Here is a 25,225-nt window from a genome sequence, read left to right as displayed (position 1 = left end):
CCACTCCTCAGAGAGGGTAAGGTATATTGCTTTGGGGAATATATCTAGACTGAGCATGGTATCCATCCAAGGAGAATAGGTTCCCCAAAAGCCAGTACATGCACATGGGGATAGATACGGCTCTATTTTATTCTTCTGCAAGTTGACATCCAGTTATGCCAGCTCCATTTGTTGAAAATGCTTTCTTTTCCCATTGTACAATTTTAGCTTCTTTGTCAAAAATCTGGTGTTCATGCAGTTGATTCTGGAGCACACCTCCTCAGTAGCTGAGGTTTGCGCATCCTCTTGTTTGGCATTTTCTGTGTCTTCTAGATCTAGTTGGTGTACTGCACCGTTCAAGTTCTTTGTCCACTTGTCATCTGTTAGTGGGGAGGACAGAAGGCAGGGGAGCACTGACCCTGCCTCTTAATTCTCTCCGTTTCTGATTCATGTGTTTCGGTGGTCTCTATGATGTATGTGAATGTTTGTATTATGTGTCTTGGGCCATTGACATGTCTATCAATAAAAAGTATCCCATTTCTCATAACCTTTTATTTAAAGTCTTGTTGTAAAAGGAGCGGCACTGGCTCCCGGCTAGCTTTATCTGAAATAATTACACGGAAACTTTATTCTTTTAAACACTGCCTGGCCCGTTATCTCCAGCCCTTTATTGGCTAACTCTCACATCTTGATTAACCCATATATAATAATCTGTATGCCACCACGAAGTCGTGGCTTAACAGGAAGATGCTAACCCACATCCATCTTGGGCAGGAGAAGCATGGCGACTGCCTGACTCTGCTTCTTCCTCCCAGCATTCTGTTCAGTCTACTCCACCTATCTAAATCCTGCCCTATCAAAAAGCCAAGGCAGTTTCTTTATTAACCAATGAAAGTAACACATAGAAAGTACCACTCCTCCATCAAAGTCTAGTTTTCTGAGCCATCCTCACTCGCTTTTGGTTGTTATTTGCATGGAATATCTTCTTTTCAATTCAATTTATTTGTGGTTCTGTCTCTAACATGAGTTTCTTGTAGATAGCATATAGGTGGGTCATTTGTTTTAATACAGCCTTCCAACCTCTACCTTTTTTGCTGTTGCAGAGTCAATATGCTTACATTTAAGGTAATTATGGATAAGAAGGAAGCTTATTTCTGTACTTTCCCCTATGTGTGGTTTAGATTTTTTTCTCTCTTCTTTCTTGCATATGTTCTTCCTTTGTCGTTAGTCAATTCTTGTAATGAGTGGTTCAAAGTATTTCCTTTTTCTTTTGTGTATACTTTATAGATACTGTCTTTGTAGAGATTACATTTAACCTTTTAAAGTTGAAACTCTTGAATTTTATTTATACTAGATTAACGTCAATAACATGCAAAACTATGCTTTTTCTATCACTGCTACCCCTGCCATTTTCAGCTTAAATTTTTATTATTTTGAGGAAGAATATCCATGCCACAGCGGACATGTGGAGATCAGAGGACAGCTTTGTGGAATTTGTTCCCTCCTCCCACCTTTCCGTGGGTTCCTGAGATTGAACTCAGGTTGTCAAGCCTGGGCAGCACACTAACCCTTTTTCAGTTATTAAAATTGAAAGTTACGATTTTATGAATATAGTGTGTTCATCAAAGTATAAGCCAATAATAATTTTAAAATTCACTGGCTTCTTAAATTATGTATGAAAATATAGAGTTGCAATTCCAAATTACAACATTAATTCTTTGACACTAATAATTTTTTAATAATGTATTTGTTCCTTAAAAATAGTTACTGAGGACCTGGAGAAATGGCTCTTCCAGAGAACTTAGATTCAATTCCCAGCACCTACGTGATGGTGCACAACCATCTGTAACTCCAGTCCCCAGGAATCTGACCTCTCCTCTGGCCTCCATGGCACTGCATGCATGTGGTACATAGACATACATGCAGGGAAAGCACCCATACACATAAAAATAAAGTCTCAAAAATTATAGAGTTCTATTGGAATAATTGCTCATATATTTCCCTTTATTAAGACCTTTATCCTCATGTGACTTTAAGTACATATTTAAAGTCCTTCATGTCACTTGAACGTGGGCTCCCTCTAGGGTTTCTTAGAGGATGGGACTAGAGATAATAACCTTTAACCTATCTGGGAAGTCTCAATTTCCCCATCACGACTCAAGTGTGTTTACTAGATACAGGATTCTCTGTTGACAGAGAGAGACCCTTTCTTTAATCTCTTTAGTTTGTCAGTCACTGAGAGTATCCTGCATAGTCAGCCACTTTTCTTCTGCTGTCTCTGGGATTCAGCCTGGTTTTGACTTTTGAGATTTACTATATCATGGGTGAGTAAGGCTATTTTAATTCATCTTGGGAGCCTATTGAACACAGATGTTTATATATCTTTTATCAATTTTAGAATCTCTTTTTTGACATTATTTCTCAAAATATTCTCCCTGATTCTTTTCTTGTCCTGAGAGTTCTACAGGCACATGTTGGTCTGCTTGACAAAGCCCCATGCATCCTGTGATATCCATTTTTATTTTAACTTTTTGTGGAAATAAGATCTTATCACCCAGGCTGTTCTGAAACTCAGAATCCTAAGGTCAAAGCATTTCAGATTCTGAAGCATCAGTGGAATGTATCTTGGACAGTGGAATGTATCTTGGACTAATGAAGTATAAGTATCACACGATTGCAACAGACTTTACTAATTTAATGAGTTTTGCTCTTTGATCTGAACCATTACAACTAATGTGTAAACTTTGTGGCCACTTTTATCATTGGTTATTCTGTAAAAGAAAAATGTTTGGTCGTAATATAGTACTCCACTTTGTGTTCCAGCTCGCCACGGCCACCTTGGATGGGAAACTCCAGCTATTCGTGGCTGAGTGACTGCGGCCTAATGGTAAGACTACAGGAAGAAGTGAAAGAATTCATGACTTGCCGTTGAGGCAGATGGGGCAGTTTTTATAGGGGGCCCTTGCTATGTAGTGATAGGAGTGTAGACCCTCCTCCGTCACTGCCGGATTCCCCTTCTGCAGGACTCACCCTCCTCTGAGCTTCCCTTCTCCTAGAAACCATAGCCTATCTGTGCAGTTATTCTTCAATAAAGATGAGTCTGTGTCTCTTTCCTGTTGGTACCTTCTAGAGAAGAAAGGGTGGGGGCCTGAAGCAGCACTGGGCTCCACAGAGCCGGCGCATCTTACTCTGCACTCTGCAGTTTCTCACTTCATGCATACCACCGGGCAGCTGCACTTGAGGGTGCAAGGTGCCAAGGATGCCATGGCCTGACACCATCCACCTTGATGCCCCTCTTTGGTTTCTTCAGGATGAGCAAGGCCCAGGGGGACAGAAGACGGACACCACACTCAATTTGGTCTTCTCAGTCTCTAATGAGAGGTTCTTATGATTCCTTTTGGTATTTGAAAGATAAAATGATTCATCTTCTGGGGAATATGTCATGGGTTTGCTCAACATTGGCACATCCATGTGTTTGAAGACATCAAAGCAAGAATGTGGTCGTGGTCCCAAGCCTGGCCACAGAGGGATTTGGCCCAAACCTTCTGGAATAAGCAATTTTTGTTCATTTTCCCCATTCCCTTGCAAGGCTTTCATTGCAGATGTGGGCCCCATTCTTGTCTCCAGTTTAAAGCGACTGCTCTGCATTCCAGGCCTGTTTGGGGAGGAAGCTGGCCTTTCCTGTCTAGCGTGGCCGTTCCCTGTGCCGTGCATACACCATGTGGCTAGTGGGGAAAAAATGAAGTGTACATACAGGAACAGGTGTTTGTGGGTCTCAGGGCATGCAGGCCACAGGCGACCGGCCCTTCAGAAGCTCATTGTCAGTATTACAGCAAAGCCGAGCTATTGGCATGTTGGTTGTCTGACCACATTTTAACCACAGAAATCTCTCGCTTAAATGTGTTCTTAAAAAAAAAAAAGGAATGGCCCTAAAGCCGTGTCTTCACTGCCCTGTTCTTGTCTCTCTCATGTCTGTTATTCCCTCTTTTATTGCCAATCAAAGTTTACTCATATTCTAATTAGGATCTACTTGCTTTGATGTGTTTCTTCTGTATAAATTCCCCTGTTATTCCTGAGTTTGCTGGGGCATAGCTCCATGGAGCCTTGCACGCTGAGTTCATGACAGCTGCCGGCACCAAAGAGGTTGAGAATGCTCCACATACATGGGGAGTTTTCTTTTTGGTAAAAAATTTTCCCAGATGGGTAGGTGCCCATTTATGGTAGCTGTTGGGGCTCTTAGTCCCTTGGCGCCTGAGGCCTCAAGTTATCTCCCACTTACAGATGCCTAAGTCTTACTAATCTACTTACTGCATGCACTTGAATTCATAAACAGAGTGTTTAAAAAAATGATAGTTCACTGCCTGTTTCTCCCTTCATCATGACATCATTGGGTCCAGAAAGACAAGAGCTGAATGGACCTAGCACAGGTAGCTCAGAAGAGAAGTGATACAAATTTCGCTAACTGCTGCAGGGGGGGTGTCTGCAGTGTTTGAAGTGATCAGAAGACTGAACATGGGTAGAAAAGATGTCATGTGGGGGACAAGCAAAGCAAGAAAGCTGTGATCTGATGATGAAGACAGGGGCAGGACGGCTGGACCTGGGCCTCGACCAGGAAGTCTGGGGAGGGGAGAGCCATCTTGAGCTGATTATTTTATGACTCTTGACACTGATTTACATAACAGTTGCATTCATAGACATGTTATATTCTCCCTTTGGATCTTGGAAAAGAGGATCAACTTATCTCTCTCTAAGCCTGAACTGCAGGAGTCTGACAATTCCTGAGCTGGAGCTACCCACCCAGGTAGGCACTAGTCAGTCCATAGTTTATAGAGGGCAGGGCAGAAAACGTCTTCCTGAAGAAGGCAAGCAGCTCTTCTGTCCTTTGCCTGGCCTGTCACATGGGGTCAAAGATGACAAGCCACAACCCAAGAGTCTCCACGTGGGACTGTAGTGTCCCACAGGGTGCAGCCATGATTCCTACAACATCTGGACTGACGAAGTCACAAGGCCTGTTGCCCCTTGAGTTATGACAGAAGCTGTTTACAAGAGGAACTTCAGGTTGAGGTGCCATGTGCCAGCACTGCAGCAACTGGGACTCCACCCCTCCAACAGAGCACTGTGCCTAAGACTGTGCCCGTCCCCAGCCTTTGTGAGGGCTTGGTTTCCTGGAGGAAGCACCACTGCAGACTGAGGTCAAGGACTGCTGTTCTGGTTTTTCTCCAAGAGTCCAGAAGAGGAGATGCTGATGAGTGTGAAGTCTGGAAGAAAGGTGTTAGGAGGAAGTAAAATGTATTGATGCAAATGCGAATTTAAATGACTGAGTTAGTATCTACCCCAGATACTCAAACACCATGTTACCTTTGAATTATTTAATGACCACCTGTTTCTCACTCTGCTTTGTTCAAATATCATTGTAGTTTTATGTAGATAATCTTGTGGTTTGAATCTGAAGTAGCTCCACAAGGTAATGTTTTGAATACTTGTTCCCAGGTATAAACACTATTTGGGAGGCATGTCCACTTACTGGGTTGCATTTCAGAAAATAGTGCTTTTTGCAGCCTTTTTCTTTTGCTTCAGCAATCTCAAATGTGAACTTTCTCGGGAATTCCCTGGAGTGTGTCCAGGATCTTTGTATACATTATCCTTTGTGTGAGGCAACAAGTTTGACTGGAAACAGGAGAGAGAACTAGTGGCTTCTCTAGAATGCAGTGAACTTCAGAGTGTCGTAAACTGCAGAGGTCGGTCACCACCTGTGTGGTCTGTGCAGGACCTGTCTTCTGTGTCCGTGCCTCTGTATGGGGGTTGCCCACGCTCAGCACCAACTGCCATGAAACCAACTATCTTACAAGTTGAAGCTTTGAAACGCTACAAGTTTTAAAGGCAAACTACTCTACTGGTTGACCAGAAGTCTACAGCCTGTGCCTTCACTCCTGCCCTCTGAAGCTAAGGTGGTCTTTGGTATGGGTTATAAAACCATATGAAAATAGGAACACTAGATGTTTGGGGAAATGGACATGAGTTTACCTGATCGTTTATTGTTCTATTCCCCCTGAAGGAGGGCCTTATACCCCGGCCCATTCTAGATGAGCTCTCCATGGTTTGCTTCTGGGGATATCTTTCATGTCTAGTTATGTTCTGGCTTCTCAACCTACTTACTACCTTGCAAGCTGTGAGTCCAGCTGAGCTGCTAGGGTTGGCCCAGGCTTACACTGCTCTCTCCCCAGTGACTACAGTAAAATCTGTGGGACTGTTTGTAACAGGCACCCAGGAATGCCCTCAAGGACACTGTGCCAGTAAGGTCAACATTGGTGCTCATTCTCTCTTTCCTGGCTGTTCATCAGTGTCCCAGTGCCGGGCTCTTGTGACAGTTTAGGTGAATACTCTATGCTAGGCGCTTCACCTGTCTTCTCTAGCCAGCTCTGTTACCCACTCATAACTAAAGCTGTGCCGCAGAATCTCCGGGGCATTTGGCACTGTTCCTCCTTGCCTTTCTGCAGTGAACAGCCCTAGTTTTAGTCTGTGCCACCCTCTATGGGATACCCAGTCTGTCACCTAAACCATTTCATATGGATTGGCTCACATTTATGTATGTAATGTATGTATGTATTTGGTTTTTCAAGACAGGGCTTCTCTGTCTAACAGCCCTGGCTTTCCTGGAACTCATTCTGTAGACCAGGTTGGCCTCGAACTCACAGAGATCCTCCTGCCTCTGCCTCCTGAGTGCTGGGATTAAAGGTGTGTGCCAGCACTGCCCGACTGACTCACACTTTAAGAGCACAGTCCCTACAGTGGCTCATGCTACCCAGTCTCTGCCATAGGCACACATGACCGTTTCATTGCGGTGAATGATGGTGATGGTGGGCTGTGAGGTTTTAATGCCTGCAAATATTTAATAGTAACATTTTTCAATTTGAAAACCACCCCTAATCTTTCATGTTATAGTTACAATTGATACTATCTGAATGGTGCTGTCTGTGTATGAACTGAAAACCAGAGTTGTTTGTTCATTACCATCAAACCAAGCCTTGGGCACCCCTGCTTCTTCCCACTGAACTATCTGCCAGGTAAAAGTTTCAGCAATGACTTCATATTCAGGAAATATTGTTTATTATGAATATATAAAAGTAACTAATATTTGAATTAATATTTTGTAATTTTTACTATGATACATAGTAGCAAAGACTTTATTTAATATTGTTTCTTGTATCAGGTACTCCAAAGTAGTTTCCTTGTGATATTTCCATCTACCCTTCTCCACTTCCTTTTCTTGGCCTTTTACTTTAATTAGTCACTTGCCTAATTTTAGTGTTTAATTTGATATTGAACTACTGTCTTTGAAGATATTTAAAGCAATATTTATACCTGAGGACAAAAAGATAAAGCATCTTATTTAAAAAGTATTATAGTAACTTATATAATCAAAACTAGCTTATCAGAATTTGCTTATGGCTGTACAAGGGTGTGTGTGTGTGTGTGTGTGTGTGTGTGTGTGTGTGTGTGTGTGTATGCATTCATGTGTTTGAACCTGGGTGTGTTGGTGCCACAGTGAATGTGAATATCAGATGAAAACTTTGAGTGTCAATCCTTATCTTATACTTTGTTGAAAATAGTGTCTCTGTGATGTTTTTTTACTGTATAGACCACACTAGCTGGCCCAGGAGATTACAGATCTAACAAATGAATTTAAGATGCCATTCCCGAGGTTACACATTTCATAGCCAAAGCTATGACGTCTCACATATTTGTGGATTCACTTCTATGTTTGGGTTAGGATAGAGAGGGATGTAGAACATGTCCTTTGTGTGATATGTTAAAGATGCACATACAAAACAAGACATATCCAGCCCTCAGAGTGTTCAGTCTGTAACAGAGAACACCTCCAATCCAGCAGACTGAGCAGTGAACACACTCCAGCCAGAAATACCATTTTCTGGTGTATTTAAGGGTCGTGCTTGTTTGTCTGTCTGTTAGACAGAAATCTAGAAAGGGGACCTCCGCTGAGGAATACCTTTTTCAGATTGTCATGTGGGCATGTCTGAGGAACATTTTCATGAATAATTGATGTGGAAGGGACCAGCCCACTGTGGCCAGGGTTACTCCTGGGCAGGTGGGCCGAGTTGTGTAAGAAAGACAGCTGAGCAAGCCTTGAGCAGCAAGCGAGTTCCTCCATGGTGCCTGCTAAGCAATGAACTGTGTCAGAACGTATAGTGCAAACAAGCTCTTTCCTCCCTGTTACTTTTGGTCAGTATTTTATCATGGCAACAGAGAAGCAAGCTATGACAAGGACCAAGTTGCACACACTTTAAACATGTTAACTTGTAAAGACAAAAAGTGTAAATTTGAAGCAAAATTCCAACTCCAGAAAAGTTTATTTGCTGTGGGAGGTCCTTCTGTGTATGTGGTGCTTTTATTGGTTAATGAATGAAGAATCTGCCTTGGCCGGCAATAGGGCAGAGTAGTGCAAGGTGGGGAAAACTAAACTGAATGCTGGGAGAAAGAGGTGGAGTCAGGAGACACCAGGTAGCCCCGCCACAGACTGACGCTGGGGACGGAACTTTATCTGTAAAGCCACAGCCACATGGCAATACACAGATTAATGGAGATGGGTTAGTTTGGGATGTAAGAGCTAGCCAATGAGAAGTTAGAGCTAATAGTTCAAGCAGTGATTTAAATAATATAGTTTCTGTGAGATTATTTCAGGAATCTGGGTGGCTGGGGAACGAACAAGCGGCCTCCAGCAACACTCATTTGGTTTCCTGTGCATGCAGAGTTTGTGCTGTGAGTCAAGTCCTAGTGAAAAAAAAGGGCAAAGGATCATCTGAGTTGTTCATCTGGAAGTTTCTCTGTTGTTCTGAAATACAGATTTTCCATAGTTCAATTCTAATAAAGATCTTTTGTATCATTATAGAAATGCTAACTGTATCCATAACAGGAAAGAAGTTGGATTCATTGGTCTGCATCCCTCCCTCTTCTAAGGATATCATTTCTGCAGTGATTTTTTTAATGGTAGGACATGGCACCAGGATGTCGGAGGTCAGTCTAGCAATTCCTCTGCAGTCTGTAGTAATTTCTCAGACAGAGAATGCTGTGTAATTAGTGTGGGTCAGCAGCGGGTCTGCTAAAAATACACAGTTAAGAAATTTTGGCAGTGAATTATGTATGAAGCACATGATCGAATAATTTTATCTTCACGGACAGGCTAAAGGCTTCCTTTAAAACCCAAAAAGACCCTTGTTTAGCATGTCGAGATCTTCCCAGTGCTTTGTGTTTTACTTTCTTCCACAAGTATAGAACACAAAGACTAAAGGAACAAGCATCACCCTTGCACCTATGGGCAGTCCCAACTCTCTGGTGATATACAGAGGCATCTGTGTGCACCCAAACCTTGATCCAGCCCCCACACAAAGCACCACTCTCCCCGGGAGAACTGATCCTGAACTACAGGATCCTCCTCCTCCTGTTCAGGATCTTTAGCCATGGGGCTCTCCCTAGTGCCTGCCCATAATCCTAAGTGACAGGACTTCTTTCTACTCCCTGGACACCCAGGCCCTTCTGTAGCTTGATAGCTCATGTTTTTAGACTTCCCAGAAGGACCCCCAAACTCCCCCACGCCTGAAAAGACTGCCATACTATCCCCCACATCCTGCAGAAGGTCCCTGTCGGCCTGTGACTGGATTTTCCCAGCCTCCCACCAGCCTGTAAACTCTGGAAAGGTGCCCAAGGCCATGACTCCCTGTGTCCCTAGCTCCCTGCTGGGCTGGAGCGTGCACAGAAAAAGGCCAGAGCTCTTGTCTGTTTGATCCTGTTAGTAACAGCCTGTTCCCTAGGCAGTCCTATCTCACTGAGAAGCTGGGTTCCTGCTCACCTGTTGAGTACTCCCTCACTTTCACCCAAAGGTGCTCTGGTCATCTGGGTTCCAGCCATCATCTTCAGCTCTGTATTAGACAAATCAGGTATTTTAGACAGGCAAAATAACATAGCTTCCAGAGTTAAACAAATGCAACATAAAATAATGCAACACATTATTGCATCATTAAATTTTCCACAGCATAAACAAATGTAACATATCTTAAAATAATACCTGTCTTGATATATGTAATTTTACTATGTTAAAGTTAAAACCTGGGCTGGAGAGATGGCTCAGAGGTTAAGAGCATTGCCTGCTCTTCCAAAGGTCCTGAGTTCAATTCCCAGCAACCACATGGTGGCTCACAACCATCTGTAATGGGGTCTGGTTCCCTCTTCTGGTGTGCAGGCATACAGACAGAATATTGTATACATAATAAATAAATAAGTTAAAACCTTCCTTTTTATTTAAAGAGGAGGTAATGTGTGATTCTCTCTGTATGCTATGAATACCATTGGTTAATAAACTGCTTTGAACCTATAGCAGGGCAGAATATAGGTAGGCAGGGAAAACTAAACTGAATGCTTGGAGAAAGAAGGCAGAGTCAAGAGAAGCCATGTAGCCCTGCCAGAGATAGACGCCGGACGGAACTTTACCTTGTAAGTCACAGCCAAGTGGCGATACACAGATTAATAGAAATGGGTTAATTTAATATGTAAGAGCTTGCTAGGAATATGTTAGAGTTATTGACCAAGTGGTGATTTAAATGATATGGTTTCTGTGTGATGATTTCGGGGCTGAGCAGCCAGGAACAAACAAGCGGCCTCCCTACAACATTTAGGTATGGGTCCAATGAAGATACCATGCTCCATGAGAGAGTAGCACCGAGCCAGAGTCACTGTAAATCCTGGGATCTCCCAAGATGTCTCCAACACTGAGGGTGAGAAGTTCCAGGAGGATCATGCAGTCTGGGATCTAGGCACGTCCTCTGAATTGAGTGAACTGGTTTCTGAATGAGGCCCTAAGGGGCACTGCTTACTGGTACCAATGAGCACCAAGGTGTGTCATAGGCAACACTCACACTGGATATAGCGGCTAGCGTCAAAGCACCTGGCTCAGAAATACACAGAATGGCATGCTGCAGAGAATCAAGTGATACACGAAGATGGATAGTTTTGGCCGGAGGCACTGTGCCGCATGTGAGGACCACATGGAATCTTGTGGCTCTAGGAGGACTCCAGGGGAGACAGGGGACACACACAACCATAGCACATGGAAGTGGGAAGAGGAAGAGGGAGAGAGGAATGTCTGGTTTGAATTGTGTCTGCTGTATGTTGAAGGCTCAGTCTCAAGAGCATCAATACTCAGAGGTAGGGCCTTTGAGAAAACTATTTGATCAGAAGGGCTCTGATCTCATCAGCAGATTAATTCTGGCTTAATGGGAGATTGGAAGGAAGTAGGTCATCAGGGATGTGAATTCTACAGTGATACTTTGACATTTGGACTTGCTCTGACTCTTGACCCCTCCCCGTCTCTCTCCCAATGTCTTTCATCACCTTCTCCCCCTGTGTCTCATTGCTCTTTCCTGGCCACTACGAGGTGAGTGTCTTCTCACTTCCCATCATGTTGCCTGCCTTACCTCAGGCCCCCAATCGCTGGAGTCCATGGACCATGGACCAAAACCTCTGAGAACATGAGCCAGGTTTCCCTTCCCTCCTTTAAGTTGATTTCCTCAGGTGTCTTTTTTGTCACAGGGATTGGAAGCGGATTGGTGTAAAAATATGCAGGAGAGACCCAAGAGGGGAAGCGGATGGGTGTACATAAGGGGCTGTTTGAACTGTAGTTATCCAGCCTGGAGCAGGCAGAGGACCCAAGTATCGATGGCCCATTCATGTGCAGTACTGCTGGAAAATGGTAATAATGTGGAAGAGAGTATGTCTGCTGGATCGTCGATGCAGAAGGTCACCAGAACCAGTGTTTGTGTGTGTGTGTGTGTGTGTGTGTGTGTGCACGTGTGTAAATGTGTGCATGTGTGTGGGCATGCACATGTGCATGTGTGTGCATGCGTGTACTGTGCATGTGTGTGTGTATGTGTAGGAGTACAGTGGTTCTCATAGGTACAGGGCAGGGAGAGGGTACTCCCAAAGAACCCCACTGTACAGTTCATGATGTACACTCAAGAGAGACTTGGAAGCATGTTCAGTGGGATTTCAGGTTAATGAATGCACTGTTTCTAGGTTCTGAAGGGACCTGAATGTGACTCCATCTTAGACACAGAGCAGCTCCACTGTAGAAAATGACCTAAGCCTGGTCCCCCAGCCAAGTTTAACCAATCGGCTAAACAGTTTCAAACCTGGCCTTATAAAGCTAGGTGTGTGTGTGTGTGTGTGTGTGTGTTGGGGGAACTCAAAGTTACAGAATATGGCTATTACTAACCATATATGACTGAAAAGCCCGCAATGGGTAAAGCTGTTACTAGCCCTGGCCAATCAACATGCGTTCCCTGTAACAGCCCATTGACTGACCAATTAGAACAAAGATTAGCTCTTCATGCTAAGAATCCCCCAAGTTCCTTGTTAAAGGGGCCTGGGCGCCTTTGTCCAGGGTTGCCATCACCATTTTGTGTGGATGATGGACCCATGCATGCTGACTATTTCTTCAGAATAAATGCTGTTTGTGCCTGCGTACTATTTGAGTCTGGGTCTTCTTCAGTGAATCTCGGACCCCTACCCCTCCTCTCTGGATGGTGTCAGCCAATCACTTCTTGGACTGAATCTGCCATCAAATCTTGGCTGGAGTCATCTCAGAACTCTGTGGTTCCAGGCAGCCAGCCCTCATCCCTGACTTGCAGCTGGACACAGCCAGGCTCTGTGGTGTTTCCTAGGAACTTGTATCAGCTGTGTAGCATCTGCAGCGTCCCCTTCCATTCCAGAGGGTCACCGTCAGCCAGCCCTTGAGTGAGGGTGTGTTGCTGTCATCTGCCAGAGGAGGTCCAGCCACCAGAGTAATGCTCTTATTCTTGTGACAGGAAGTAGCAGCGTGGGCTTCTTAGTGGGACTCTGTAAATGTGGGTGTTGGAGGGCATGGGGGTGACTCTGTACCCCATCACACTCTTCAATACCTGCCTGCTGAGACTCGGGGAATGGTGGAACCACGCTTCAACAGTCACACCTGTGCAAGGCCTGAGACACTGAGAGGTCTCAGTTTGTGTGAGGACGCTGGTGTGGGAAGCTCACAGAAGCCTTTCTGCCTCAGTCACCAGAACAGAATGAGAGTTAAGGTCAGCTCTTATCTTCTCCTTTGTATTTTCCCAGAAAAATCTGTGTTCATTATGAAAGAGGAAGAGCTTCTTCCTTCTTTCTCTGAAGAGGGATTTTTATTTCAAGATAAACTGAGCAGTAAAGCAGGCTAGTTTACACATTTGCAGGAATAAAAACTAAACAATTGTCATTTTAAACTTATAATATTTCCCCTTATTTTTAAATTATTTTTTGATTTAATATAATTACATAATTTTTCCATTCCCTTTCTTTCTTTTTTTTCTTTCTTTCTTTCTTTCTTTCTTTCTTTCTTTCTTTCTTTCTTTCTTTCTTTCTTTCTTTCTGTTTCTCCCATATATTCCTTCTTGCTTTCTTTCAAATCCATGGCCTCTTTTACAAACACACACTATATAGGTACAGCCTGCTTGGTCTGTATAATGTTATTTGCATGTATGTTTTCAGGACTGACCATTTGGTATTGGATAACTAGTTGGTGTGCTCTTCCCCGAGGAAGATTGTCTTCTCTCTCAATACTCCTTATTTGCCTGTAGGGCTGAGACCTCGTGGATTTCATCTGTCCATGTGAGCATGCGTGTGGGCATGTCTGTTGCTGTTGTTCTTCTCCAGCTCATGTTTAGGCAGACACGTTGGTGAGACTTTTATGTGTGTACTTCTGACATTACTAGAAGACACAATCCCACAGCAAACTCCCCAATCCTCTGGATTTTAAAGTCTTACCACCACCTCCACAGTTTAGTAATATGGCAGTCATAGGCTCTCCTCCAAGATCTATGAATTCACTAGTCCCAGGTAGTTAACTAGGTTTCCAATACCAGGCATGGTTTTTCTCTTGTTGATTAGGTCATTAGTTGAATTAGAGAGCTGATGGTTACTGTCTTAGTTAGGGTTTCTGTATTTCTGTAGCTTTTTTTTCCTTTGGGTGGGGGCTGCCACCCCAGTTCCCAAATAAACACATGGAGCCTTTTTATCATTCTTTATAATATATATCTTTCTTTACTTATTACTCTGTGACTGGCTGTGTGACTGTATGGCTGTGTGACTGGCCCCTAGCATCCTCCTCTCCTCCTTTTCTCAATCTTCCTTTTCCTTTTTCTGCTGTTCCCTCGAACCTAGAGACTAGATTTCTCCTCCTATTTCTTCTTTCTGCCTGGCAGTCCCTCCTATTTTTCCCTCCTGCCTAGCTATTTTTTTTGTTTAACTCTTTATTACACCATCAGGTGTTTTAGACAGGCAAAGTAACACAGCTTCACAGAGTTAAACAAATGCAAAATAAAAGAATGCAACACACCCTTGCATCATTAAACAAATATTCCAACGTGGACAACTACGTCCACATAAAATGTGAGAGAGCTTGGGAAATAATTCTAGACACAGAAGAGCACGGTTAAACATGACTTCTTGGAAGCAGCGTTTTCTCAGGTGTACTGTTTGCCAAAGGCAAGTGGATCTCATTAAATAGAGGCTTCCTAACTTGGCTTTAGCTGCAAAAACTTTGTAGCTCATTTAAGAGGCTCTTCCACAAAACACTTAAATGGTGTTTGTGAATAACCAACAGCATGCTTCTTGGTAGTGGCAGACACCTTGAAACTCTATAGTGTTGGACAATAAACATGGCTTCCACCAATACCTCCACCATGAAGCTAGAGTCTCAGAAAGCTAAGGAATGGGGTGGATCCAGCCTTCAAAGCCACGGCTTTAATTCTAGCCATATTGCTTAGCAAATTAAAGACTCAGGTGGTCAAAAAAAGAGATATACAGTAAAGCTAGATTCAGACAAAGAAAACCTCTAAACAGTCTACAGTGTGTTTAAAAATATATGTAGGCTTCAGAGAGAAAAGAAAAAGAATGAAGCCCTTTAAAAAAGAGAAAAGAGAGTAGTTGGGTGTGCTGGTACACACCTTTAATCCTAGCACTTGGGAAGCAGAGGCAGAGGCAGAGGCAGGTGGATCTCTGTAAGTTCAAGGACAGCCTGGTATATGAGGGAGTTCCAGGACAGCAAAGGATACACAGAGAAACCCTGTCTAAAAAAATCAAAAATTAAAAATAAGAAGAAAAGAAATAGAGTTTAAAATAGAGCAACGTAAAGATGGAAAATGCACAGAGAATCTGGATACTGTATGTTATTGTGTTGTCTTTGACTTGTTTGAATGCTGAGGAAGGAGCAACAGCTGCTAAAAGACATTTAATTATAAATGCTGCTGGATTAATCCAACATATATATTTTGAAAATACCTTGACTTCGAAATTTAAGTCAATAGATATGTTACTTTGGAGAAGAAGTTTTGCTTTCGTTTCCACAGGAAATGAGAGGCTGTGGGTTTATTCTGGGTTAAGAAAAATCAAGTTTGATCAAGAAAGACCACCTGAGAAATCTCCGGTAGGAACAGATGGCCTGGATGTCTGAGTTCTACATCAAGAACAGATTCAAGACTGCTTCCTGAGATGATAAAGACTCATAGGATACTCCAGTCAGGACTTGACCATAATTCTTAATTTTCTTTAGTTTATGATTAATGTAGACCTCTGTGTGTTTCTTTGGGACTCAAGGACTACGGGACTGGGCAGGACAGAAACTTCTGTCAGCAGCACATCTTAAACTAATATTCCATAGCAGGTTTCTATTGCTGTGAAGAGTCCCCATGACCACGGCAACTCTTACACAGGAAAACATTTAATTGAGGTGGTGGCTTACAGTTTCAGAGGTTTAGTTCATTATCATCATGGCAGGGGGTATAGCAGCTGGGAGGCTGCTCTCTGTTATCAGAGGTTTCTGGCTCTACATCTTCAGATGTGAGCACATATCCTGGAGTCCCTGCAAAGACCAGGAAAGTGAAAAGGGACCGTTTTCAGGGCATGTGGGTGGGATGCAAGAGGAGCAAGAGAAAGGGGGGAAAGCAGAGTGTATATGAGTTGATGGAGGAAATGGCAAAGAGGAGGTCCTAGCTATGGAGGGAGAGGGAGATAAAGACAGAAGAAGGCGGGAAACAGACAAGATTTCAGGAGAGTCATACGGAACCGCACTCCCGTGTGTGGATTATGAATTTTAGTGTCCCACTCTTCTCCACCACTTCTAATTCTCACTTGGTTGTTGCTTCAGATACTGTGTTGTTAGTTTGATGCCAACTCGACACAAGTTGGGGTCATCTGGGAAGAAGGAGCCTCAACTGTGGAAACACCCCACCAGATTAGCCTGTGGTGCATTTTCTTGATTGACAATTGATGTTGGAGGGCTCAGATGGCTGTCGGCAGTACCACCCCTGGAATGGCAGTCTTAGGTGCTATAATGAAACAGCTGAGTAAGCCAGGACGGGATTGATTCAGTCAGTTTCACTCACCACTGCAGGGCCTCTGCATCAGTTCCTTCCCTGAATTCCTTCCATAATGGAAGAGGACGTGGAAGCAAAAGAAACCATTTTCTCTCTAAGTTGCTTATGGATATGGTGATTTAACACAGCAATAGAAACTCTAAGGGAGACCGTGTTAGTTATTCCTGTCAGTGGCCCTAAAGAACGGGGAGGATCTTTTGCTTTAATTAATGATGTAGGTGCAGAAGTAAGTTTGGATTTTGCTTTGTTAAAATTCTCCATTTGAATTAGAATCAAATACATAATAAATGTGGTAATGTTATACATTATCTTAACATGCATTTGTCTCCAATGCCACTACCCCACTGGCCTGGAGCCAGATCCAACTATCTACACCAGCTCTGTCCTTGCCGTGTGGTACACACTTGAAGTCACAGGAGCCTTTATGCTGTCTCTGAACTTCTGAAGATTCTGTAGACCAGGTGCACTGGAAGACCCCAGATATGGGGCTTCGGGGAGCCTCTCTACACTCATCAAGAAGCAATGCAAGTGTGGGGCTTCCTGAGATGAGAGCCTGCCCTCAGAGCACATGTGGTGCTGATCGGATCCCAGAGGATGAGAAAGCAAAGGTGCCAGTAATAGAGTCAGTAAAACAGAAACCCTTGCACACATTGCGGTCAGTCTAGAGACCTTTCCGTGTTATATCCAACCATACTTGATGGTTTCACACACCTGTGGTCTCTGATCATCAGGTTCTCACAGACTCAGAACACAGCACTGCTTCTAAAGACTTGGCTGGCAATAGCACTACCCTCGATTTGCTCGGTTTTCAGTTCGTGTTTCCTGATAACTGACTTTTGGTCTCCTCCTCAGAAATCGTCCACAGGACATTTTATGTATGATGAGGTGGCATGCCTTCTTCAGGTAGCACCTGCTCCAGTCCAAGCAGAGTTCTCCTGGGACAGAACGGCATTTTGATCTATCATAATCTGGGGTGTAATATCAAGAAACACGCCTTGCAATTGACTTTACCACTTCTGTTCGCACTTTACAGATGATGGTAAAGTGACGTGTTAGGGATTTAGAGCTACAAGCTGGGAAAGTTTATTAGAGTTGGCAGCAGAGGGCCACTCAGATCCACCTGGCTCTTCCTGTTCACCTCTTAGTCTCTCTTCTACACATTTTAGCTGTTCTTTCCTTGGGATTCAGGTCCCTCTCCAGGTTCTGGACAGAGGTGCCTCTGTAACTAATTTGTGTGTGTGTGTGTGTGTGTGTGTGTGTGTGTGTGTGTGTTCACAGCCTTCACAATGGGACCTCACTCAGATCCCCTTTGGAAGATGAGAGAATTGGGTGTATGCCTGGAATCTTCGGCTTTTTTTTGTTTGTTTATTTATAAAAAGAAACCCAAGGCAATGTCACAAAAGCTCCCATAGGTGGGTGGTGTGGGGAACCCAGGGCGCCCCTTTGGCTTTCTCTCATTGCCTTGGTAGTGATGTGTTGTTGCTAGTCGACAGCCATTGTTTCTGTGCTCACACAGGTGTGCTGTCAGGAGATTCAGTTGTGCTGATCGGTCCTCTTCCCACGGTCATCCTGCTGAGTTTGGATGGAGAAATCTCAGCTGAACGGACAGGGTATAAACGTTATTGCTGCACAGACTGTGAATGAGAGAGAGTGCTGACTTCAGATCTGGTTTACAGACCTTCTCACGGCCTGTGGAGTCCCCACTCTCTCCGGCTTCCTGCTACCGGTTTCTGTCCTCACACACATACATGTGAGCACACGTGACAAGAAACTTGAGAACATGGTGAGGTTACATGCACACGTGCAGGTACCCACAGCACGTGTCAGGAGGCCATGTGCACAAGAGAATATGTGGCTATGAGAACCCACTCCTGCGCTCCCCACTCTTTCAAAGCCAGCACTGACTGGGTCAGAAGTAGGATGGCCATGTCATGGAGCCATCATAGCTTGCCAAGCCAGATGAGGGAGTGTGCAAGCAACCCTGGAGTGAGACGGTCCCTCCGTCATCCAGAGCAGGAGAGAAGGTCAGGGAGCCATGACCTGCACCCTCCATGTGACTCTTGCACTGTTGCACGAGGGTCAGGGTGCCCTGGCATGTTAACCATCCTTGGGACCTCTGTCTAGCCTTCATCCCAATGACTCAAAGCATGTGTGCCTGAAGTAATGTGGATTCCACATGTCAGTATGTCTGCCAGGCATTTAAATCCTAAAACTCGTGAAATCAGAAATTCAAAAGGGATGAGGCTGGTTAATTCCACGTGTTCCTCTTGTGCGGTGTTTGTGAATATTTCGCAGTCATAACACATATTTTCAGTGCTGCTTTTTTACACATTTATCCCCTAAGATCAGGTCTGGGTCAAGAGGTATTCCAGACAGGAACTTCCATTCGAGACTTGTTGGAGAAGTGTGTGTTCCAGATGTGAGAGAGAGTGGAATTCGTCCATGAAGACAAGGGCCACAGGCTCCAGAAATATTGCTTCTGATGAACAGATCAGGAAGAAGTCCTTCCTCTCCTCTGCTGTTTCGCAGGGACACCACCGACACTACCCATCCTCCCGCGCATGTCAATAACCATTCGTCACGGTCCAGGCACATCTGTGCCCCTTCCACATCCGCTTCTCCCTAGCCCTCTTCCCTCAGCTCCCACATGCAGCCAAGAGGCCCTCTTGGTATTGGTGAGCATAGGAAGGAGGAAGGGGTCTCAGTACAAGCTGTGGAAGGGTCCGTGTGTTAAATAACTAGAGACCCGTGTGTAGTTATTACGGTGGCTGAAGCTGAGCCAATACTTCCCATCAGGACAGAAGGGGCTCAAAGGTGTCCTGTAGAAACTTCCAAGGTGGTAGGGGCAATCAGGCCCCCAGATCCTGCGTTTTTTTCCTTTCCTAAAATAGTTTGTAAGTTAAGACTAAAGAAAAGAGTAACCATGGCCAACTTTATGCAGACATCTATGTTGATATATGTGAGATCTATCTATCTCTAGCTCTATCTATCTAAGATATATATCTATATCATATATATATGATAGATATAGATAGATAGATAGGTAAATAGATATCCCCTAGGGTTCTAATTAATGTCTTTTAAAATAACTAATTCATTTACTTAAATGTAAACCCGGCCTTCCTCCTGTGCCACTAGTGACTAGCTAAGTCCTACCAACATTTGAAAGTTCTCTGCAGCCCGTACTCAATCATTAAAATCATGTCTTAAATATTTGGGGGTTTGTTTACATTACATTCCTGGGGTACAAGGGTAGCTAATGGCCCTGGGTTTTTCTGTTGGAACCAGAAAAGTCATCTGTTGAGGTGGCAATGCCCTACAGAAAGGCCTTCTTTTGTGGGAGCCTGGTTTGTCTGGATGCTCATCTTTATAGACCTGTATGGAGAGGAGAGGACCTTGGACTTCCCACGGGGCAGGGAACCCTGACTGCTCTTAAGACTAGAGAAAGAGGGGAAGGTGGAGAGGGGGAGGGAAAAGGGAGGCGGGGAAGAGGTGGAAATTTTTAATAAATAAATAAATTAAAACAAACAAACAAACCAAAATAGATTATGATGGGAAAATGGTCCACAAACTGGTGTATGTCATGCTTGTTCCTTTAAATATGTCACCCTTTAAAAACAAGCTGGGATTGGAAGTCACGGACCATCAGAAGCCAAACTCCTCATGAAAGCACAGAACTGGAGGGGATCGTGTGAAGTCTGTTGCACTTTGGTGAGCTGGCCTTGTCTAACACACTGATACTGAAAAGGAGGAGGAGGAGGACTGGATGTCCATGAGGAAAGAGCTAAAAACTCCCTCACTTTAGCCCAGCACACAATTCCTTGAAAGACAGAGAGCTGCTCACTCCTGCCCCAGAATAGGGGCTGGGGCGGGGGCGGAGCCTCCACTTGACTCTAGTCATCCTAGCACCTATGTGTTTCTTCCCAGCATGGACAACCAAGAAGATGTGACCAGTTTTTCAAGTACTGAAGTTTCAGACAAAACTGATACACAGTAAACTGTACCCACAATGATAAATAGATTGGCAAAGAGGGGCCTGCTGTGGTTTCAGCCTATTCCCTGAAGTGTATTAGTGTTGAGAGATGCTACTACTCAAGGTCCCCAGAGCAGCTTCATCTCACAGAAGTTGCAAGGTAGGTGCCAGGAGCCGGGGATGAAGACTATCAGAGAGTGCGTGGTTAGGAAGGGACCCTGAGGTGTAAGGGCAGTAGCTGCACATTATACAAGTATATCTAAAACCTCTAAACTGTGTACTTAAGGATTAAATTTTATTTATATTTTAATCATAATAAAAATTGAAAAAATACAGAAACACTACATTTAAGAGCCTCAACAAGACTATAAAAGAAACCAGATACCACATTAAAAACACACACACCACACACATACACACATACACATACACACGCACACACGCACGCACACACACACGCACACACACACGCACACACACACGCACACACACACACACACACACACACACACACACAGAGCCTCATTTGATTTGTAGGGAATGTTTAGAAGTGGATCTAGGGACAGTGGATTTCAGGTTAGGTCTTACAGGGGATTGGTGCTAAAGATACAGGACATGGAGTTTCCTTTGTGGGCGTGAAAAAAGTCCCTGCCCTAGATAGCAATCACACATTCTGCATTATGAACTCTGCTCTATAGTGACCTGTTTGATGTTTGTATGCACAGATGGATTGAGACAGAACACCACTCTGTAGCTCACGGTGGCCTTGAATTTGGAGTGATTTTTGTATCTCTGCCTCCCCAGGGCTAGGATGACAGGCGTGAGTTGTGATAATGGCTTAAGGGTTATAGTTATGAACTTTATGTGATACATGTATTTCACTTTGACTTTCAGATTTAAAGTAATTAAAAAAGTAAAAATGCGAATATTTTTTCTGAATCTTACTCAGTAGTAAATTATTAAAGGCCCAGTTCCCATCTGTTAGATTTCCCAAATGAAATCTCAGCTTTTTGAGTCCAAAGGCACTAATGACCTAATTAGCAAGAGTGGGTAATAGAGGTGAAGTTGGCAAGTTCAGGCCCAGGCCCTCAGTTTTAGGGCTGTGCTGTCCCCAGTGTTATTTGCCCATCTCTCATAAAAAGGTAATTATTAATTCTGCTGGTTACAAAGAGCCGGGTACAAATGCTCTTCCCAGAAGGTATTTTAAGAAATAATCCTTATGAAAAATGTCATAAAGTTGGGTGGATGGAAATGTAAGTTTCTAAGTTCTTTGCTACTCATTATTCAACCTCACTCAAAACTTCTCAGAGAATAAATCCTACATCTGAGGCTTGTCTCCTGAAGGATTGTGTTTGTAGAATTTCTCTTCTTACCTCCACGTATTCCAGCTCTGGCAGCATCCTGTCATCTGGCAAAGCACTTGCACAGAACCATTTCTCAAATCAGGCCTTTTGAAAAATTAGTGTCCTAGTCGAAGCTGACTTGTCCCAATAAAAGTAAATCAAAGCCTGAGTCAGTATAGCCTGTCTTCGCTCTGTTTAGCATCTGGATATCTCACTGCGTTCTTCCGTGTCAGACAGGCTTAGCCAGTGTGTGAGAAGCTCCCGGGAAGATAGGTTACACTTTTAAAGAAAGCAAAATCTAGAATGCTCAAAGGAAGTCTTTAAAGGCAATTGTGGTAGTTTAGTTCTACTAAGTTATAGTAGTTGGGAAGATACCTAAAATGATAAGAATCCCATTTCATTCTTAAGCTTTTTAGTCCATCAGTATTCAGGAGTCTGCGACCTAACATTTTATTAGGAACTTATAATGTATGTTTTTTTGTCTTCTTGAGACAATGACTGAAATATCTGTGTTCAGAGGGCATGGCTGGTAAGCTTGGTTTCGGTGTGGGCTGCGGTCAAGTGTTGAGTGTGCTCTCGCTGCCCCTGAGAACTGCGAATGGCAGATACCCTCTGTCTTAGCCTCCAAACTTCTGTCCTTCTGTTCTCAGTAGGGATAAACATTAATCTATATGCTTTCTTCTTCTACTGCAAAGAAATGAATGTAACTCCCAGAAGATAAAGAAAGAGATGCTACTCAGCGTATTACAAGAACACGAAGAGATTCTACTTACATTGTTAACAATACACATTTCTGGTTTTGCAAGGTTCGACTGCAAATCCGAAACCCTTTCAGTTCACTCGGACTTAAGAGATCACCAGATGTGGAAAAATGAGTGTACAGCCCAAACACAGGACAGAGCCTTCCATTTTCTGCAGCCTGCATAGTCCAAGGAAGCAAAATATTTTCCACTTTGTAAAATATTTAAGGCCGCTAGGGGAGAAGTGCTGGCTGCTCTGCTGGAACAGAGAGGCTCTGCTCACCACATGGAAAATGCATCCGGAGACCAGATTTTTCCAGAAGTAACTCAGCAGGCGCTGGGCTCTGGACGCTGGCTGCTAACATCAGCAGTCTCAGGAGTGACTGGCCAAGCCCCTGAAACTGCATAGGGATCAGGGAAGAGGCCGTCTCTGTACAGAGACCCATTTACAGCGTGGTATGCCTTTCCCATCCCCCCTTAAGCTGCTATGTGAATGTTTTGGGTTGGTGAGAAAAATAAGGCAAAGCAGCTTTCTCTTCAGGCCACATTCGTGTGGACCAGAATTTTGGGAAGGGAAGGGATGATTGATCCACTTATCAGTTCAAGTTTTGATTAGAAATCTGGTTTATGTGTCTATTCAAATATCTGTGGACTTATTGACCAAGTCACGATGCTGACCCTGCCACATACATGATAGTGACCTAGGAGCATAGGTTCCTGAGGAATCCTGGGTTCTGATCTGAGCACCACAGGCTTCTAGTTGGGCCATGTCTACACAACCTCTCAGCTTCTCTTGGACTCCACCTGTTCTGAACATCATGGGGACCATGCCAATGCCTTTCCCTGCTCTGCTAGGGGGAACTCCTGGACCACGAACTCAGCCATTTACAAGATACTTGTTGCTAGGTATGGCTCTGATAGGTTGTGTCTTGTTTCTTGGAGTCATTACTAATTCAAATGGGGTTTGTTCTATTCTGTAAGAGTCTTGGATTTTTTTTTTTTGTTACATTTCTATCTACTATAGCATTTATTCTGGCTAAGAAAAAAGTTTGAACATACCTGTCTTATATTTTAATCATAGCAAATGTTTCAGAGTTCATAAATTATCGTATTTGACCTCAGAATAAAATAAAATAGGTATTGATAACATTTGGGATATTTTTTTCGCCACATATGAGGTTCTATGCGGATAAGTGAATGAAAACTTGCCTTTAATATTACATTGTTCAGCTTCTTAGTTTCTATTCCTGGGATGAAACACCATGTCCAAAAGCAACCTGGGGAGAGAGGGGTTTGTTTCTTCTTAAACTCCCAGGTCACAGTCCATCACTGAGGGAAGTCATGGCAGGAACCTGGAGGTAGGAACTTAAGCAGAGACCACGAAGGATGCTGCTTACTGGGTTGCTCAGCCTGATTAGTTCAGTTTGCTTTGTACACCCCAGGTTACCTTCCTAGGGATGGCGCCTCCCATGGTGGGTCAAGCCCTTCCACGTCAGTCGTTAACCGGGAAAATGCCGTACAAATTTGCCTATAGGCAATGTGGATGGAGGCATCTTCCTCTTCACAGACAACTCTAACTTGTGTCAACTTTATAAAATCCCAAACAGGACTGTCAGCATCTCTAGTGAGTACCAGTGCCACCATGTGTGAGCGGAGCTGTATGGAAACCAGTCATCATTGTGTGTCTCCCAGTCAGCATTGGTAGGTAGGTATGAGACAGTGCCACAGTGTGGGTGGGAGTCAGTATTGCTTTGTGCATACAAGTCGGTATCACCCTGTGGGTGATAGCGCCACCCTGTGGGTGATAGCGCCACCCTGTGGGTGATAGCACCACCCTGTGGGTAGGCGTCAGCATCACTATGTGTGTACCAGTCATCAGAGATGTCAGCTCACCCCAGAACAAGCACTGTAGGTTTATACATTCAATTCCAATTCTAGTTACTTGTAGAAAGATCACTTAGTTCAAGAGAAAAACTCTTAAAATAATATCTGGCTAGCAAGTTTCAGTAACACCACACCACAGACACCACCCCACCAAATGCAAATGAGGCCAAAGAAATTCCCAACATTAGAAAACCAAACTAGTAAACACTCTAATAACCAAAACTTTCAGGTATAGACATGCATGGCCATGAAGAAAAGGAAAACCAGGCTCTGGCTTTGATCGTGAAAGGGCCTGATTTCTTTCTTGAGTCTGAACTGGCCAGCCAGTAGATTACAGCTCCATATGTCTGACTTCATGCACGGACCTGTGACAGGAAGATTCCACCTTCGGGTCTTCTTTGCTATCTCTCACGCTCTCTCTTGCTCTTCAGACTTTCAAGGTTTTATAAGCAAATTATGACATTGTGATCATGATGTTAATAATTCTCATTCTTGGTGACCAAAATGCCTAACAGAGACAATATAAGTGAAGAATTATTATTTTGTCTCACTTACATGCTTGAGGAGAGCATCGTGGAGGTGGAAGCTTGTGGCCAAGAACAGTAATTCGTACTGTGTTCGAACCAGGAAGCAGAGAGTAACAGGGACAATATATTCTTAAGGACCTACCCCCAGCTAGGTCTTATTTACCAAAGTTTCTAAAATTTCCCCATGAATGCCCATACCTGGAAATCAAGTATTCAAAACATGAACTTGTCAGGGACATTTGATATCCAAGCCATAGTTTCATCCCTGGTCCCCCAAAGCCTATAGCCTTCTCACAATGCAAAATGCATTTAGCCCAATTTTGAG

At 43.7% G+C, this 25,225-nt stretch overlaps 1 protein-coding gene across 3 annotated transcripts in view; it reads left to right on the top strand.

The window, feature by feature from the left end:
* Positions 1 to 25,225, top strand: part of Wdr27 (WD repeat domain 27) — a 144,796-nt gene that overhangs the window by 107,908 nt on the left and 11,663 nt on the right. For 2 of the 3 annotated variants that reach the window (XM_087896115.1, XM_087896122.1), the window contains exon 25: positions 2,803 to 3,090. In XM_087896115.1, coding sequence (XP_087752241.1) covers positions 2,803 to 2,853 — 51 coding nt within the window. In that variant the 3' untranslated portion in view covers positions 2,854 to 3,090. Of the gene's footprint in view, positions 1 to 2,802; positions 3,091 to 24,096; positions 24,195 to 25,225 lie in introns of those variants that run through there. The other variant, XR_015734715.1, reaches the window with a different exon arrangement.

Source organism: Myodes glareolus, chromosome 1 (assembly GCF_982192425.1).
Source record: "Myodes glareolus chromosome 1, mMyoGla1.1, whole genome shotgun sequence".
In the NCBI taxonomy this organism is placed as follows: domain Eukaryota; kingdom Metazoa; phylum Chordata; class Mammalia; order Rodentia; family Cricetidae; genus Myodes; species Myodes glareolus.
This window is presented reverse-complemented; position numbering and strand designations above follow the sequence as displayed.